The following is a 17,223-nucleotide window of genomic DNA, read 5'->3' as shown; positions in this document are numbered from 1 at the left end:
AGAGAGAGAGAGAGAGAGAGAGAGAGAGAGAGAGAGAGAGAGAGAGACAGGAAGAAGGAGGGAGAGGCAGAGAGAGGGAAAAGGGGGAGAGAGGTGGAGAGGGAGGGAGAAAGAGAGAGGAAGAGGGAGGGAAAGAGGGAAAGAGAGGGAGGGAGAGAGGAAAAGAGAGAGAGATAGAGGGAGAGAGGGAGAGAGAGGAAGAGAAAGGAGAGGGAGAGAAAGAGAGGGAGAGAGAGAGGGATGGAGAGAGGGAGAGGGAGGGAGGGAGAGAGGGAGAGGAAGAAAGAGAGATGGGGAGAGGGAGAGGGAGAGGGAGAGAGGGAGACGGAGAGAGTTCAGGCCAACGTTAAAGATTATATCTTCTGATCTCTTTTATGGCTGATTTACTGTAACGATTACAATTAATTCAAACTAATTTACTACTGCAAAGGATAATTTAGATAATTCTTATGGGAAAGCCAGTGGGTCATATGAAGAGCAACTTATTTTAAAACATAAAAGACAAAAGTTTATCTAAGTCACCGCATAAGCCAAACTCTATGAATGGTCCAAAATATTTCAAACTGTGGATGCAGAAGCGATCCTGAACCCAGAGTAAGATCACGCTGCTGGCCACTGTTTAAGGACTTTGCTGTTGGGAACAAGACACCCCCCACCCCTAACTCCCCCACCAAGTTTGACACGTGGTAGCTCTTGCTGGGGAAACTGCCCCTCTCTACCCTGTGTTGACTCTTGCAAGAAGCATGGGGAGCAGACATCTGTGGTATCTTCTAGTCCCTCCTCAGTGCTGAGACCACACCTCATGAATGTGGCCTTTTGTTTGTTCGCCCCAAGCAGTTTGGAAAACAAAGTGTACTCTGTGCTCCTAGCCTCATGGCCATGACCACTCTTCACGTGGCTTCCGTTCTAGGCTTTCCACTGTGTGTGTTGTCTGTTCCCTTTAAACTCCTCTGCTGAAATCCTTTCTTGCAATGTAACAGGCTGAGGCCTCTGGGAGGTGCCTGGATCCAGGGGATGGAGGGAACCCTCATCAATGTGATCAAGGCCCAGTATAAAAGGAGCCCCAGAGAGCCGCTTTGCCTTTTTCATTGTGTGTGGACACAGCAAGAGGTTCGCCACCTATGAACTCATAAGCACATCTCAGGGGACACCCGGCCGGCTAATGCCCTGATCCTGGCCTCTCACCTCTGTGACTCCTTGCTAAGTTGGTAGGTCACCCAAGTGACAATACATCGAAGCCGTACCCAGGTGAGCTGAGACAGAGACATCATCTGTGGAGTTGAGTGGAATTCTTACGTGCGCAGTATGAGCCACCCCTCCCACCGACAGCTTTGTTTTGTTTGGCCAGATGGTAATAGGCAAGGTGGGAGTGTTTGCTAACAGACACCCTGACAGAGACCAAGGAAACGAATGTATACAAATCCATCTTGGTGACCCAATGAGATTATTGGTGACAGGAGCATGGAGGACTTAAAGGCAGCTAGATACATCATCAACCCCACCCCTACCCCCCCAGCCTGGGTGATGATACATCCCTGGGGCTTCCTGCCCAACTTGTAGGCAGCTCTACTGAAGAGTCCCCTCTTCCCCAGCAACTGTTTCCCTGCTTCTGTGACCTCAGGAGGCCCAGTGAGTCTAGTGGCTTTCTTGTGTCTCTCCTAAGCCTCTACCCAGGAGGAAATGCTTTAACCGGAGGGAAACAGATTCTTTATCATGTCATTCATCGAGCGGCTAGCCTCATGTTCACTCACTCCTTCAGATACACGTCCTGAGAGTCTAGTGACTGCTTTATATCATTTCTCGGATATACTTAGACTCTGATTTCCTAGCTACTTGTCTAATTTTAGTTCCCAATGGACTTTCCCAGCATGCACAGCTGTTCTCTGCATTCTCCCAGACTTTAGGAATAATCGTGTTCACCTCTTAGAATGAGGCAAGAAGATGGTAATAAAGACAAACAAGACAGGAGGTGCTGGTAAAACGGCTCAGTGGGTAAAGGGGCTTGCTGTTAAGCCTGAGTGCCCAAGTTCAATCCCAGGAATCCACATCATGGAAGGAGAGAACCAATTCCCAAATGTTGTCCCACAGTATGTGTGGACAGACTTATAGAAAGGATTTAAAATATACCTTATACACACATACAAAAACCGTGCAGCCATGTCAGAGGCCGCAGTGACACGAGATCTCGTGTTAACCTCATGATATAACGCACACTAGAACAGACACTAGAAGCCCCACGGTCTTTAAAAAATAATTCCAACACTTTAAAAGTTCAAAGTCTCTTTAAAAATATCTAAGCCTCTTAGCTGTGGCTTTCTACCAAATTCCAAATAAGTTACGCACTTGTCATTTTAGGCGAGAGGACCCAGGGCACAGTTAGCATCAGGGCAGAGAAAAAATCCAACTCCAACACTGTAAACAGTTCATCGTCCATCATCTGGGACCCTTGTGAAGTATGCTCTAAGTGGCTTAGCCAGTCTCAGCTCTAGGTTCTGTCACTGCAGCCAGATGGCCTGTCCTGCATACTCGGGTGAGCTCCACCCCACACCTGCCCCACTGTCTCTCAGTGTCTCTGAGTGACTCCGTTGTCTGGCATCTTCAATATTCTGGGCTCTCTCCTGCATCTAAGGCTTCACCCTTACTGGTGGTCTCTCTCACTGCCTAGCCTCAGTTTGTCTGTCTGTCTGTCTGTCTGTCTCCCTTTCTTTCTCCCTCTCCCTCCCCCTCCCTCTTGCTCTGAACCCCTCAGTCCTGAGGTCACCACAACTGAGGCTGTACCTTCACCAATCTTTTCTTTCTGGTCTCTTGTTTTAGGGCTGTGACCCTTTAAAACAGCTCCCTATGGTGTGGCGAACCCCCCTCCCAACCATAACGTCATTTCCATTGTTGCTTCATAACTGTCATTTTCCTACTGTTATGAACCATAATGTAAATATCTGTTTTCCAATGGTTATAAGGGACCCCTGTGAAAAGAGTCATTAGATGCCCCCCCCCCAAAGGTAGTCATGACCCACAGGTTGAGGAATGACGTTTTAGGGATTCTGACCCTGCCTTATGGCATCAAGCCTCGGATTCTCTCCATGATCCCTTCAAGCCTAAAGCCTCTATTACAGCTGAGGCTATACTTCTACCAATGGCCTTCTGACGTCTCTGAAGGGACTCCAGTACTGCCACAGGTTGTTCTCTTAAGTCCCCTACACCCTCAAACCAGGACCGCAAGGGAGATCTCCACACCTTACTGAGTTTGACTGACAGCTCCCCGCCTTGCTTCCCCCTTCCCCCCAGCCGTGGCCTCCTGGACTACAGCTTCTGAGTGCCGCCCCCACCTTCTAGAAGATGTGTTTCCAGAATAAATCACAGCTGACTTTTCTGTCCCAGAGAACCAGGAACCAGAGACTTGCAATTTTAAAGCCTCAACGAGAAGGAATGGTCCTGCTAGAGTTTCTGAGAGACTCTCCACCTCTCCTCAGGTACCTGTAAGCTGGGTCTCCATCTTGTACGGTGCTCTCAGCATTATCCTCCGGTCTCTCACAACGGCAGCCCAGCAAACCATCAGTACTCAACGGCTCCTTCAGCCCAAAGCACCCAAATCCCTTCACAATATGGTCGGCAAGATGCAGCTCTCTGATTCCATCCCTCGTTTGTTTTCTGTTGCTGGAATGAGTACCATAACGAAAATCAACTTAGATGGGGGAAAGGGTTCATTTGGCTCCCAGTTCACACAGTCCGTCAGGATGGGGAGCTAGGGCAGGAACTCTAACCTCTAATGGTGCAGAAACTGAAGCAGGGGCCACGGAGGAACGCGACTTGCTGCTTCCGGACTTGCTCAGTGTATTTTCTTAACAACCCAGGACCACCCACCTAAGGGATGACACCGCCCACAGTGGGCTGGGCCCTCCCCACATCAATCAACAATCAAGAAAATGCCCCACAGACTTGCCCACGTGCCAATCTGATGGAGGCAGATCAATCTCTCTCAGCCTGGAAACAGGAGGAGACTTAAGCCACTTTGTACTTGACTTTGAGTATTTGCTGCAGTATCAAGGACTCACGGGCTGATGACTCATGTGGGTTTGCCAAGAGTCCATGTGCCAGGACAACATTAAAATTCTTCTTTTAATGGCCAAAACATGCAGTGTACTCATACCCACCCCCACCCTCCCAAATCTTCCAGGCTGGACCCTGATATGAGCGCACTTTCTTCTAGTCCACTTCTTGCTCTCTGCAGAGCTCAAGTCTCATAGCACTTAAGGTGTACGTGGGATGCTTAGCAGGCTTCCGTAGCTTTTCCAGGTCATGTCCTATGGTTTGTTGCAAAATTGTATCGACTTGGCTAGATCATGACCAGTGAAGCAGAGTCCGGCACTTATCGCGGAATCACTGTGGTGTTCAGCAGCGACCACCTCTGTTTCCTTCCAGGAGTCCCTTTTATGTGTTAGTCTCTGGTGAAGACACTGTGTAGGCTCCCTGACATACCTCAGCTGAGGGCATCGAAAAAAAAAAAAAAAGTTCCCAGCCCAAAGCCTGCCAGAGGACATCTTAAGAGCTCAATGAAGAAATCACAGAAGACATGGAAGTGACTGGAGCAATGAACGAGCATGAAATAGCTCACAGGGACAAGTGTCACTCAAGGCTGGGTGCCTGAGATAAAAAAAAAAAAAAAAAAGAGTCCCTTCCACGTTGCCTCTAAGACCTGCTGTTGTTCCAGGTTCAGGAAGAGGGTGTCAGGGTGTCCTTTAATAGGGAGAGAACCGTCCTCTGAGGCCACTCACCAGACCCTGTTCAGTAGGGAGAATCGAGGATGAGCCAGGAGCAGGTGGGCTGAAATGCAGGGCTGAACCGAATATAGCAATAGCCACGACAACCAAATCCCAAACTGGCTATGTATGCACACATTTTGTTTACAAGATTTATTTTACGTGTATGAGCGTTCGACCTGCATTATAGATATGCAGCACGTGGGTGCCTGCCGCCCGCCTGCTGAGGTCTCACTACCATTACCTGATAGCCTGTCAGTTAACTCTGCCCCCTCTCTGGGCCAGAAAAGCTGGGTCATGTGGCTTTTCATTGACTCTGGTGATAGTTAACTGACTGCCCTTGACGTAACTACGTGCCTCAGTTTTCCCATCTGCAAAGTAGGAATGATGAAGACAGTTGTACCTGCTTCCTGGTTCGCTATCAGTGAAAGCGAACACTTTCTGTCCTTGGGGGGAGTGTCCTGGGAATACAGGAAGCACAAGGGACCATTAAAGCCAATGTTCCCTTTCCTACTCTGACTGCCGGGATCCTGTTCTAGCTGCAGGATGCTCTGAGTTCAGCTTGGGTTTTCTATGCATGCTCCTTTGATCTCTCAGTTCCTCTGTTTGAGAAAAGCACATGTTCCTGCTCACGGGGCATCTTGTACGGTACCTTCTCCAGCTCTTTGATGAGGCGTGCTGGAGTGTGTGTGTGTGTGGGGGGCGGAGAAACATTTGCTTTGGGCTTGACAGCCTAATGACTTCTCCCAGCAACTTCTTATAGCAAAGATTATTTCCCCTAAGCCCTAGAGTTGAAACAATATCTTTTGTTAGGAGATAAACAAGCTTGGAAGGAGGAAATGAGAATTTTGCTCTTACCGCTTTCAAAGCTTTTTTCTCTTCCCTCCTTTAAAAATTTCATTAAATAAAAACATCCACGCCTCCTTTCCTCTTTATCTTGTGTTTTGTTCCACTCGGCTTCACTAAGAGATTTGAAAGTGAACCGATGTGGAAAGTAAACCCAGAGAAAGCCGGCGTCGATTGTAGTTTCATCCTACGACTCGCTCTTCACTCCTTAGCTTTGCATTCCAGCCGACTTGTATCCTTGACAAATTGTCTTTCCCCAGACAGTTCATCTTGAGAGCCAGTGCATGCTGATAAAGACAAAAAGAATGGGCTGGCAGAAACAAAGCCATGTAAAACGTAAGGTGAAAATTAACATGTAGAAGGAAAGGCACGCCACGTGCATGGCATGATGCAGGTGTCTAGAGATCAAAGGACAACTTGCAGGAATCGGTTCTCTGGGGGATGGTGTATCCCTGGGAACAAACTTAGATCATTGTGCTTGGGCAAAAGCACCTTTGCCCATTGAGCCATCTTGCCAGTCCAGAAGGGATCTTCCATTAGAGGGTTGACTTTTACATTGTAATATGCTAGGGTTATGCCGGTCTCTGGCTGCTTAATAATTTGAGCTTGAGGCCTCAGGAGTGGGAAGTCAAAAGGGAGTTCTCATGCCCAGGACTATTCTAGTCACTGCGAGCGAGCCAGGGAAGGAGACCAAGGTGCAGCAGAAAGAAAGGCAGAGAGCTATTAAAGATGGTGACCCTGGGGGTGGCTGGGAGCAGGCAGGATAGTTTGGTGGGATGTGTTGCTTTTGGCCAGGATTCTCGGGGAGAGTGAAAGCGTTTCAGAGACAGGGTGCCAGCTGCAACCTGGAGGATGATGACTCCTGGAGACTGGGAAGGTAGCAGGGACTTCATGGGCTTTTACAGCTTGTGCGTGTGTCCGTGTGTGCATGTGTGCATGAGCTCACGGCACATGGGTGCATTTTCTGTGGCAGACCATCTACCTTTTTGGCTGTTGTTTTGAGACAGGGCCTGTCACTGTTGCAGGGCTCACAAATTTGGCTACTATCTGGCTCTCCAGGAAGGGTCTAACGTCCTCCACTCCCTTCCCTCAAGCTGGAAATATGAGCATGCTCTGTAATACCTTGTTTAAATTATTTATTTTGTATGTATGTATGTGCCTGATTCCATATATCTATATATGTTTGTATGTATGTGTGTGTATGTATTTCATATACCTATACAAAAAGAGAATGGGCTGGCAGAAACAAAGCCATGTAAAAATTTTAAGGTGAAAATTAACATGTAGAAAAATCAACATGTAGAAAATTAACATACACACACACACACACACACATACATATACACACACTACTTGAGTGTAGGGGCTCCTAGAGGCCAGACAATGGTGTCAGATCCCATAGAACTGCAGTTACAGATGATAGGTTTGAGTTGCCCAGGGTGGATGTTGGGAACCCGGTCCTGTACAAGAGCAGCATGCTGTTATTAACCACCAAGCCATCTCTCCATCCCTGACACCTAGATTTTTAAAATGTGGGTTCTGGGGACTGAACTCAGGTCTTTCTGCTTACAAGGCAAACACTTTACCAACTGGGCCAGCTCTCCAGCCTCTGTCCCTTGAGCTTTCTAGGGGTTATCTGATGAAACTAAGCATAACCAAGAGAAGCTTGGCTTCCAGTCTGCCCAGACTAGAACACTGGCTCAATCAATCTGTTTCCTGCTCTGGGACTCTGCTGAAGTTACACAATCTCTTTGAGTCCTCCTGGATAGAAGTGTTCAGTGATAACATTGTTAATAAGTAAGTTAATAGTTTAAAAAAGGCTTAGCACACGCTCTTCTGGCTTAGGTGGCTACTGAGTATTAATTAAAAGCAGTTACAACAGTAGCAATTTGTTGTTCATAGCTATGAGCGTCTCTCTGCACAGATCTTCCTAGGGATAATTGCAAATTCTTACGCATTCCTCTTTGATATAATACAGCCCCACACATTTCCAGCCATGTAGAGGCCCCAGGGCTGTCAGTAAACCTAAGACCATCAGTCCTTGAGCAGGCAGTTGGAAGGATTCAAGGCCCACCGCACAGCTCTTCCTGTCAGAAGAAAGTGGAACAGAGTTTCTAGACAAAGGCTTTATATCACCTGGCATTATAAAGCTAGCTGTTCCGACATTTGCTTTCAGCTAGCCAGCGTGCTTGTAATTCATGATGGCTATTGGCAACGTGTAAATGAGAACAGGAATTGAATCTACTTTCTTTGCAGCCTGGCTGGAGCCACCGTCAGGAGGGGCTGCTAGCATCCTGAATTCCTGAGCTGGGTTCACACCCTTGCTGTGTCTTTGAAGTGAGGCCTAGGCTTTAAAAAAAAAAATGTTTTAAATATGTATTCATATTTTTATTTGTGTGTGTGTGCGTGCATGCAGATACCATTGAGCTGTCTCTCCATTCCTCCTAAAATATGTTTTTTTTCTTTTTGCTTGAATCACAATTTCTTTTTTTTTTTGTTTTGTTTTTGTTTTTGGTTTTGGTTTTTGGTTTGGGTTTTTCGAGACAGGGTTTCTCTGTGTAGCCCTGGCTGCCCTGGAACTCACTCTGTAGACCAGGCTGGCCTCGAACTCTCGAACTCAGAAATCCACCTGCCTTTGCCTCCCAAGTGCTGGGATCAAAGGCGTGCGCCACCACTGCCCGGCGAATCACAATTTCATTGTGTACCTCTGGATGACTCAGTACTTAGACTAGGCTGGCCTCGATCTTATGAGAGATCTACTTGCCTTTGCACCCCCCCCCAAATTGGAATTAAAGGTGAATGTTACCATTGCTGGCCCCTAATTTTTTTTAAATTACATTCATTTACTTATTTATTTCAGAGGAGGCAGATGTGCTACGGTGCATGTGAGTCCTGGATTTCCAGCTCAGGTCAGGCTTGATGGCAAGCGTCTTTATTTATCCACGGAGCCATCTTTATCTTGCTGACTCTAGAGTTTTGTGTTGAAGAAAGCTTTTTCAACGGTTTGAAAATCGTATTCACGGCTGATAATAGAAGTCAAGTGGGGGGAGACACTGAGGGACCCATCTGACGGGTGTTAGTCATTCAGATGTAGCCTGTCAGGATGTCTTAGGGAAGGAAGAGCTTGTGATGAGTTGAAAGGAGATTCATGAGAGACCCCTGCGCCTCATGGAAGGGAACTGACCTTGAACTCTGTATATAGCCAAGTGTGACCTTGAACTTCCGATCCACTTGCCTCCACCCCCAGTACCGTATCACAGGTGTGCACCACCGAGCCTAGCCTAGCAGAATGTTTTCTGGATTCATCTAAGTTACTACATAATGCAGTCCTTTCTCTTGGTGTCTGAATACTACTCACATGGATAAACACGTTTTGTTATTCATCAGCCTAGGGGCATGACCTTGGTTTTAAAACTGTGCTTTTGAGAAGACGCCTAAAAACAAACTTCAGTTTTCTTCAGGCAGGTGGGCTGCTTTGATGAAGGCTGCCCACTCATTCCCTTGATTTCTTTTTTTATGATAAATTCCATCTGCATCGTTTAGGAAAGCAAGCCTTTCCCTGAGGGATTGGACAGTCAAACTGTCCTGTCTGTAGGCACTTTCCACTGTCCTTTGAAGCCCTTGGGTTTCTCTGGGCTTAACACTTATAGAGAGTGTCGTACATAGACCCCCGCTCCCTTCTCTTTTCTATTCTATCTTCCTTGTATAACAGCTGGACTTGGGCTGTTCTTCTGTTTCTCGTATATTCTTCCTTTCGGAACTACTGGCTGGGCTTTGATCCTGTTGGGATTTGTGTGCTGAGGACTTAGATTTAGGTCAAGCCTACCCCAGCCCCAGACAAAGTCTTTCACATATCCCAGGCTGGCCTGGAGTTTGCCATGATGCAGAAGAAGATGGCCTTGAAATCACTATCCTTTCGCTTCCTTCCAAGTGTTGAAGTCACGGGCTTTCCATTATCACACCTGGTTTATGCAGTGTTGGGGACTGAACCTAGGCCTTTGTGCACGATAGTTGCTGTACCATGCTGTCCCACCTGCAGAGTCGGATTTAAAAAAAAAAGTGTGTGTGTGTGTGTGTGTGTGCATGTGAGTGAATGGTGTACATGTGTGTGTGTGTGTGCATGTGCATGTGCATGTATGTGTGTGTATACATGCCATGGTGCGTATGTGAAGGCAGAGGACAATGCATTTGGGACTCAGTTATCACCTTCAACCATGTGACTTTCTGGGATCAAGTCTAGGACCTCAGGCTTTTGTAGCACGGGCCTGTCTGTACCTGCTGAGCCATGTGCCAGCCAGATGGTCAGATTTTTAAAAGTGTTCCTTGTTCCTCTTTTTCTAGGTAGATCCAGTATTTACAAAGGAAGTGAAAGACCGGGTGAGGAGGTAAGAGTGACGGGCAGGTGGCATCTTCAGGCAGGTGGCATCATGCACACTAGGAATCCTGCATGGCAAGGCAAGTGGTTCAGGAGTTCCAGCTTACCCGTCTCAGACTCTGCTCTAAGCAGGTTGCAAATGTAGCCTCCTATAATATCCCCTGTGATCTCTCAAGGTCATGCTTTGGGCTCCAGGGTAGAGGCCGATAAATGGAGGAAGTCAAAGTACAAGACACTCTATCTCCCTAGTCATCTGGGGAAAGGCCAGAGCAAAGCACTTTGTTTTTGCCTAAGGGTCTTGCCGCATATCCCAGGCTGGACTGGAATCAGAAGCCTCTTATGTGACAGGCCCTAGGTGCATGCTTCAACTTAACTTAGCAAAGATCACTTGAAGATGATAGTTGTTTTTTTTTTTTTTAATACTGATGACACTGGGAAAAAATGCAATTATTTAAAATAATAAACATTTGGGGACTGGAGATGGCTCAGTTGGTTAAGAGCATTGACTGCTCTTGCGGAGGACCCAGGTTCAATTCCCAGCACCCACATGATGGCTCACAATCACCTGTAATTCTAGTTCTAGGGGATCTGGATGCCCTCTTCTGGCCTCTGTGTGTAATGCAGTCACATGGTACACATACCTGCATTCAGTCAAACACTGATATTCATAAATAAATCTTAACAAAGATTTGGAAGAATGAAGGAGCTTACTTGTGTTTGGCTGATGAAGGCGCAGACTGCTATAGTCTCTTTGGAGATAAGTGATCATTGTATCTGTCTAGATTGAAAATTTTTTTTTCCTGGCAGGAACAAGGGACCCAGCTTCGCTCGATGTACAAATTGGGTCTTAACTGTTCACATAAAATTGAATGGGATTAAGAGGAGGGCTGGAACAGCCATGTTACCTCTCCTCTGTCCTTTTCAGGGCTGCAGGGGTGCGGCTGATCCGAGAGATGTGCCAGGAAGATCTGCATGCGGTGGTGAAGAGCTGCTTTGCGCTGGTCAACAGCTCAGTCTCCGAGGGCATGTCGGCCGCCATCTTGGAGGTAACAGCAGCTCAGGATGTGGAACCAGATTGTTCTTGCTCTTCTCCATTTTTCTTTAAAAAGATTTATTTAAAGAGTTTAAGTCACACGTATGTACATGTGTCTGTGTGGGTGTACATACAAGTGAGTGCAGTTGCCAGTGGATACCAGAAGAGCGGTGTCTAGATACCCTGGAGCAAACGTGAATTTGCATCCATTGGTCTGAAAGTGCATGATGTGGCCTTGTGTCATCTTTGTGTCTGGCAAAGAAGCCAGCTCTACCTGTGCTCTGTGATAGCTATCAGCCTTGGTTGGGTGCTTAGCCCCAGTCACTGGGGCAGTTTGTCACCCCAGCAACTAACTTTCAGACCAGTGTAGAGAAGGTGCCCAATTGTTCTTCTGTATGTAAATACATACTCCCCTCCACAAATTCAGGTCAAGGGCCTAAAGTCGGCTGAGTGGTTTCATGAGCAGCACGCCCAGCTTTCTCTGTGGAGTAACTGCTGTGGCCCTCGGTTTGCCTCATAGGAAAGGCAGCTGTTGGCAATTCTGATGCTCTTGAAGTGTCGATGTGGCCTTCCTTTGAGAAGGCAAAATAACCTTTGGGAGACGGGCTCTGAATGAAGTTGATTTTAGGGGGAGTGGTAAGCGTGCCTCTTCAGAATCCCTTTCAGATGGCCAGTGTGTTAATCACAGATCACACACCCCCTCACTGGTCCAGGAAGTGAACTTTTAACCTTTCTGAATCTGCTGTCTTGAGAAGGCAAGTACAAATGCCCATTGGCTAAAATACCCACTTCTCACTGAAAACATGTCAAGGGCAAATGTCAGGCGGATGCACAGCAACTGGGTGATTGTTGCTAAAAGCCCGCCAGGCCTTTCCCATTCAAACATACTGTGGATTTGCAATACTCCATCCTCACCCCCCACCCAACAGAATTACCTTAAAGGAGGGAAATGGAGAGATGGTTCAGTCAGTTCAGTGCTTGCTGTGCTGAGTCTAATGCCCAGGACCCACGGGAAAAGCCAGGCACAGTTGCTTTGTGAGTGTAATCCCAGGGATAGAGAAGGCTTAGAGGGGAGACAGGCGGACCCCTGGGGCACGCTGGACATTCAGCCTAATAGAGTCTGTGGACTCCAGGCCAGTGAGAGACCCTGTCTTAAACAACGAGATGGACAGTTTCTGAGGAGGCCACTCCAAGTTTTCCTCTCTCTTCTACACATCCACATGTACCCTTTCACACACAATGGGTATAAAGGGCTGCCTCCATAGTCCCAGTTTTCCTGTTCGGAACACCAACATAAGGGTAGTCAACATGCAGACAAAACCTCTGGCTTAGGTTCTGGGACCCCGGTGGAAGATCTAAAGCTGAGAGCAGGAAGGAACACGCTTGACCATAGCCGGTCACACTAGCTCTAGTGGTCTGAGAACCTTGAAGGACCCTGTAAGAGAATTTTAAAACACTTGTGCCATTTGGGGGCCAAAGTGTGTATATGTTGGGGGGGGGTGTTGTGAGATAGAGAGAGATTGATTTTATGTGGGGGCATGGGGCAGGACCATTCCTTATTCTTTTGAAAAGCCGAAGCTAATTTTTTTCAAGTGTCAGAACTAGAAAGACTTGCTAAGGGCATTTATTTGGGATGTCGAAGCTGCCGGAGGTGAGGAATTTTGTCAGGGGCTGGGTGGTCTTTGCGTAGAAGAAATATCCTGCCGGCCACTGGCCAACCTCACCCAAACCACTCTCCGGCTCAGTTCTGTGAGTTTGTATGAACACCTTCAGATCGAGTCGTTCTCCCATACTAGCAGTGGTCACTCAGAACGGTCAGCCATGTCACAAAGTCACAGCAAGTCCTTCTTCGAGAGAATAGAGATAGGGCAGTCTGACCCAGGACCGCCTGGCTGCAGGCGTCACAAGCCATGCCCGCAGGCGATCTGTGTATTCCTAAAGCTCGGCTGTTCTTTTTTTTTTTATGGAGTGCAGGTTCCAGCAGCTGTGTTGCTCATGCAGTGGGAAAAAAAGACTGTTTCAGGCAGGCATTGTGTGGTACACACCTTTAATCCTAGCACTGTGGAGGCAGAGGCAGGTGAATCTCTGAGTTTGAGGCTAGCCTGGTCTACAGAGTGAGTTCCAGGACAGCTGACGTACAGAGAAACTTTGTTTCACCGCCCCATCCCCACCCCAGACTTTCTATAAACCCCAGGCAGCTCTAATAAGGGTGGGGGCTGGCCACAGGGATATTAGAGACCATGAAAGAGAGGTTCTGTCCATCCCATAAGAGGAGGCTGATCTAGTCTAGGGGGGCCAGGTGAGTCTGTTTTGGTAAAGGGAAGCTATGTATCTTGTGTCCTGACATTTCATGTGTCTGTCCCCTGGTGCCGGGCTCGGCCCCTCCTCTGTCTTTCCCCGGCTTGCACTGTGAATTTGCTCTGAACGCAGGCAGGCCTATTTCCAAACACTGTCTAGCGCGGGCCTTTGCCAGCTACAGCGCTATCAGAACCAACTTTTCAATGTGTTCACATATTCTTGGAGCTTGTCTGTGCTCAGAATTTGCCATTTTTTAAAAAAGATTTATTTTCATTTTAAATTGTGTATGCTGGTGCGTGTCTGTGTGGGGGAATGTGCACGTATGTAGGAGTATGTGCACATGTGTGGGAGTGTCCATGGTGGCCTGGAGAGGGCACTGGAGCCCCTGGATCTAGAGTCATGGACGATTCTGAATTGTTATTCAGCTTGGGTGCTGGGAACCAAACTCTATAATCCTCTGCAAGAGCAGCCAGCACGCTTGACCCCTGAGCCATCTCTTCAGCCATCCACCTTCGTTTTTGAGACAGGGTCTTTCACAACCCGGAGCCTGATAAGTAGGCTAGACTGGCAGGCCAGTAAGTCCCAGGGAGCCCCCTGACTTGGTCCCTGCCACCGCATCCCTAGTATTGAGAAGACAGGTATGCACCACCGTGCCTGGTTAGGTTTTTGTCCAGGAGTCCCAGGAGATTGGACTCAGGTCTTGATGCTTGCAGAGCAAGCACTTTACCACCTAAGCCATCTTCCGGCCCCGTTGCCTGGTTCTTAGATGCTATCCTCATCCTCGCTCCTCCCGTCTTCACAGGCAATGGATTTGGAAGTTCCCGTGCTAGCCAGGAACATCCCTGGGAATTCGGCTGTGGTAGAGCACGGAGTCACGGGACTGCTGTTTTCAAACCCTCAGGTAAAGAGAGACCTTTCCCCGTGTTTGCCTTATTGGTGTGAGTTCTGTCTGTGTGAAGAACATCGGTGAATTGGGGGTTCTTATAAGCCTCCCAGCTCCTGGCGGAGGTAGAGCTGTCCAGCATGCTCTGTGGGCTTCTGTTCTCATCCTGGAGACTTCCAGGGTACTTCTGACCTGAGGATTTTAGCTCAGCTGGCTGAACATTTGCCTGGCATGCATAAACCAGGCATGGTGGTGTACACCTGTCTGTCACAGAGCATTCAGGTGGTAAAAGCAGGAGGATCAGAAGTTTAAGGCCAACCTCTGCTATATAGCTAGTTCGGGACTAGCCTACGTGAGACCTTGTCTAAAACTAAACAAAACGTAACTAACCCCACAGAAACAAACAGAAAACAAACACATAAGGACTTTGCCGGCTAGTATTCTCCTAAGTAGTTGTCTGGCGGGGCAGAGTGGAGTAGAAGAGAAGGTCCTCTAGCTACCTGATGCTTTGTGACACAGTGTATTCTAGGGGCTGGTGGCACAGCTCCCTGCCTCTCTCATGTTCAGGTCCTCTCAGGTGAGTCCCAGCCCCTGAGTCCCCAGAGACAGCCCAAACTCCCCACCCCAGTCACTACGGAACTTAGAACTTATTCAAAAAATGTGTTTGGACCCACCGCCTTCACGTTGGCTTTACCGAAGGATGTTTAGAACAACAGCCCTTCCTGGTTCTGTGCGGGAAGAGTTGCAATTCTTCACACTCCGAAATAGTGCGCGAGACACGGATGTGGCACATACGCAGTGTATGCTGGGATACGTTGCTCTAAAAACAAATAACGCAAGCTTTAAGGAACTCCGGGCTGGCATTGCTTTAATCAACCATGGAACTTAGACTTGGGATGCAGCGAAAGCACGAGCAGTTTCAAATATGCATTCAAATATGTATGAGAACCAGCACTTCATTTATTAAGAAGAACCGTCCTGTCAGACCACCGGCTTTGGGAGCTAAAATATGTATATGCAATGCATAGCACATAAATAATGGGTAAGCATAAACGCTCTTTGAAGTCAAGCTAAATATAGTTACCCATTCTGCATTAGCTGCTATTCCTTAATTGAGAACATAAAGAAACCTGGTTTTCCCCATGTAGGGCTGGAGATAAAAGACGTAAGTGTTCAGAGAGATTGGGGGAGGAGGGGTGGTAAGACCTGTGCAAGGGGGTGGGGTGCACAGCCAGGAATGGTGGGCAGAGTCTGGGAGCCCAGTGGACAGTCAGCAAAGAAAGGGGGTCTTGGTTTGCGGACTATAAACATTGAATTCATTCAGGTTCCATGTCAGGGAGGAAGAGGAGGAGGAGAAGGAGGAGGAGGAAGAGAAGGAAGAGGAAGAGGAAGATGAGGAGGAGGAGGGAAGAAACCTGTAGATCATGCAGCTTGCCTGGATGTGGAGACTGAAGAACGTGACTGTATTGGCCACTAGAAAGAGGACCATTTTAGATGCTGGGATAAGCCTCAGTTGGTAGAGTGCCAGTCTAGCACACATGAAGCTCTGGGTTCAGGCACCAGCATTGCCTGAAACTAGACATGGCAGTATGTGACTATAAATCTAGTACTTGGGAGGATGAGAAGTTCAAGTTTATCCTTGGTGACAGCTGTGAGGTACAGGGTGTGCTCAGCCTTTATTTGTCTATTTGTTGCCATTTTTCTGTCTCCAACCTTCTCCCCTGGTCCCCTTTGGCCAGCTCAACCCCAGTGGAGAGTTGGTGCCTGCCCATTTTCAGGATTTGGGCCTCTGTAGTATGTGGTTCTCTAGCACCTGAGACAGCACCTGCCCCTCAGCCTTTGTTCTTTGACCTTGAATGATAAAAGCCAGAACCTATACACTCACCCCCCAACCCCCACCGTGACAAGAGTATAGAAAAGAATCTGGAAGGAAAGGGTTGTATTAGTTTTCTATTGCTGTGGGGAATGCCATGACCAAAAGCAACTTGGGGAGGAAAAGGTCTTATGTGGCTTACACATCCGGGTCACAGTCCATCATTTTGGGAATTCAGGGCGATAACTCGAGCAGGAGCAGGGGCACTGCTTGCTGGTTTGCTCAGCCTGCTTTCTTATACAACCCAGGACTGCCTAGGAGTGGTACCGCCCATAGTGGGCAGCACTCCCCTACATCAATCAATAACCAAGAAAATTCTTCACAGGGAAACCCACAGGACAATCAGATAGAGAAAGTTCTTTTATTGAGGTTTCCTCTCCCCAGGTGACAAAAACTGAGTAGCACGGGGCATTTGTTTGGGGGTCTTATAAGTACAGGCAACTGAATAATCTACAATTACATCTCTACATCTCTTTCCACATCTACGTCTATGTCTGTATCTGTATGCATCTCTCCATTTATCTATCTCTAGGTCTGTCTATATGTAATCTCTCTCTATATCTAATGTAGACGGATATCTATACACGTATCTATATAATATATCTCTATATTTATATCCTAGACCTATGCCTATGTCTATTATTTTTTTATCTTAAAAGTTGATGACTAAACACATTTCACTGTAGGGACAGAGTAATCTCTGGCTTTGTACACTTCACCTCTGGAAAATTTCAATTTAAACGAAGCTTCCCGGACCCGCTCAGCATTGATTTCTCATTACCTCAACAATCTGGTTATTTCTCCATTTAAGAAGAAGGAAGGAGTCCAGTGACTTTCCTAGGTGTTTTTATAGCTTAGTTTTATAGCTTCGAAATTAAGATCTATATGACATTTAATAGACTCTGTGAATTCATATTCTGTCAGGGTTGGGTTCTTCAAGGGCGGCCCAAGCTGATCTGCTCGAAGGTTTTCTTTTGGCTCTTTAAACAACTGTAGAGAAATAAATTGGGGGACACTAATGGTGGTGGTGGCTAATGTTTATAAATGATATGCTGTGTTCAACTCTCTCTGTCTCTCACTCTGTCTCTCTCTCTGTCTCTCTCTCTGACTCTCTCTCTCTCTCTCTCTCTCTCTCTCTCTCTCTCTCTCTCTCTCTCT

The 17,223-nt window shown here is 47.4% G+C and overlaps 1 protein-coding gene across 1 annotated transcript in view; it reads left to right on the top strand.

Annotated features, from left to right (window-relative positions):
* Window positions 1-17,223, top strand: part of Glt1d1 (glycosyltransferase 1 domain containing 1) — a 76,864-nt gene that overhangs the window by 46,377 nt on the left and 13,264 nt on the right. Inside the window, exons 9-11 of the mRNA XM_028766091.1 lie at window positions 9,945-9,988; window positions 10,904-11,024; window positions 14,112-14,210. Of these exons, the coding sequence (XP_028621924.1) occupies window positions 9,945-9,988; window positions 10,904-11,024; window positions 14,112-14,210 (264 nt within the window). The remainder of the gene's footprint in view (window positions 1-9,944; window positions 9,989-10,903; window positions 11,025-14,111; window positions 14,211-17,223) is intronic.

The sequence above is a fragment of the Grammomys surdaster genome, unplaced genomic scaffold, assembly GCF_004785775.1.
Source record: "Grammomys surdaster isolate TR1022 unplaced genomic scaffold, NIH_TR_1.0 166, whole genome shotgun sequence".
Classification (NCBI taxonomy): Eukaryota; Metazoa; Chordata; class Mammalia; order Rodentia; family Muridae; genus Grammomys; species Grammomys surdaster.
Note: the sequence above shows the minus strand (reverse complement) of the source record. Positions and strands in the feature narration are given on the sequence as shown.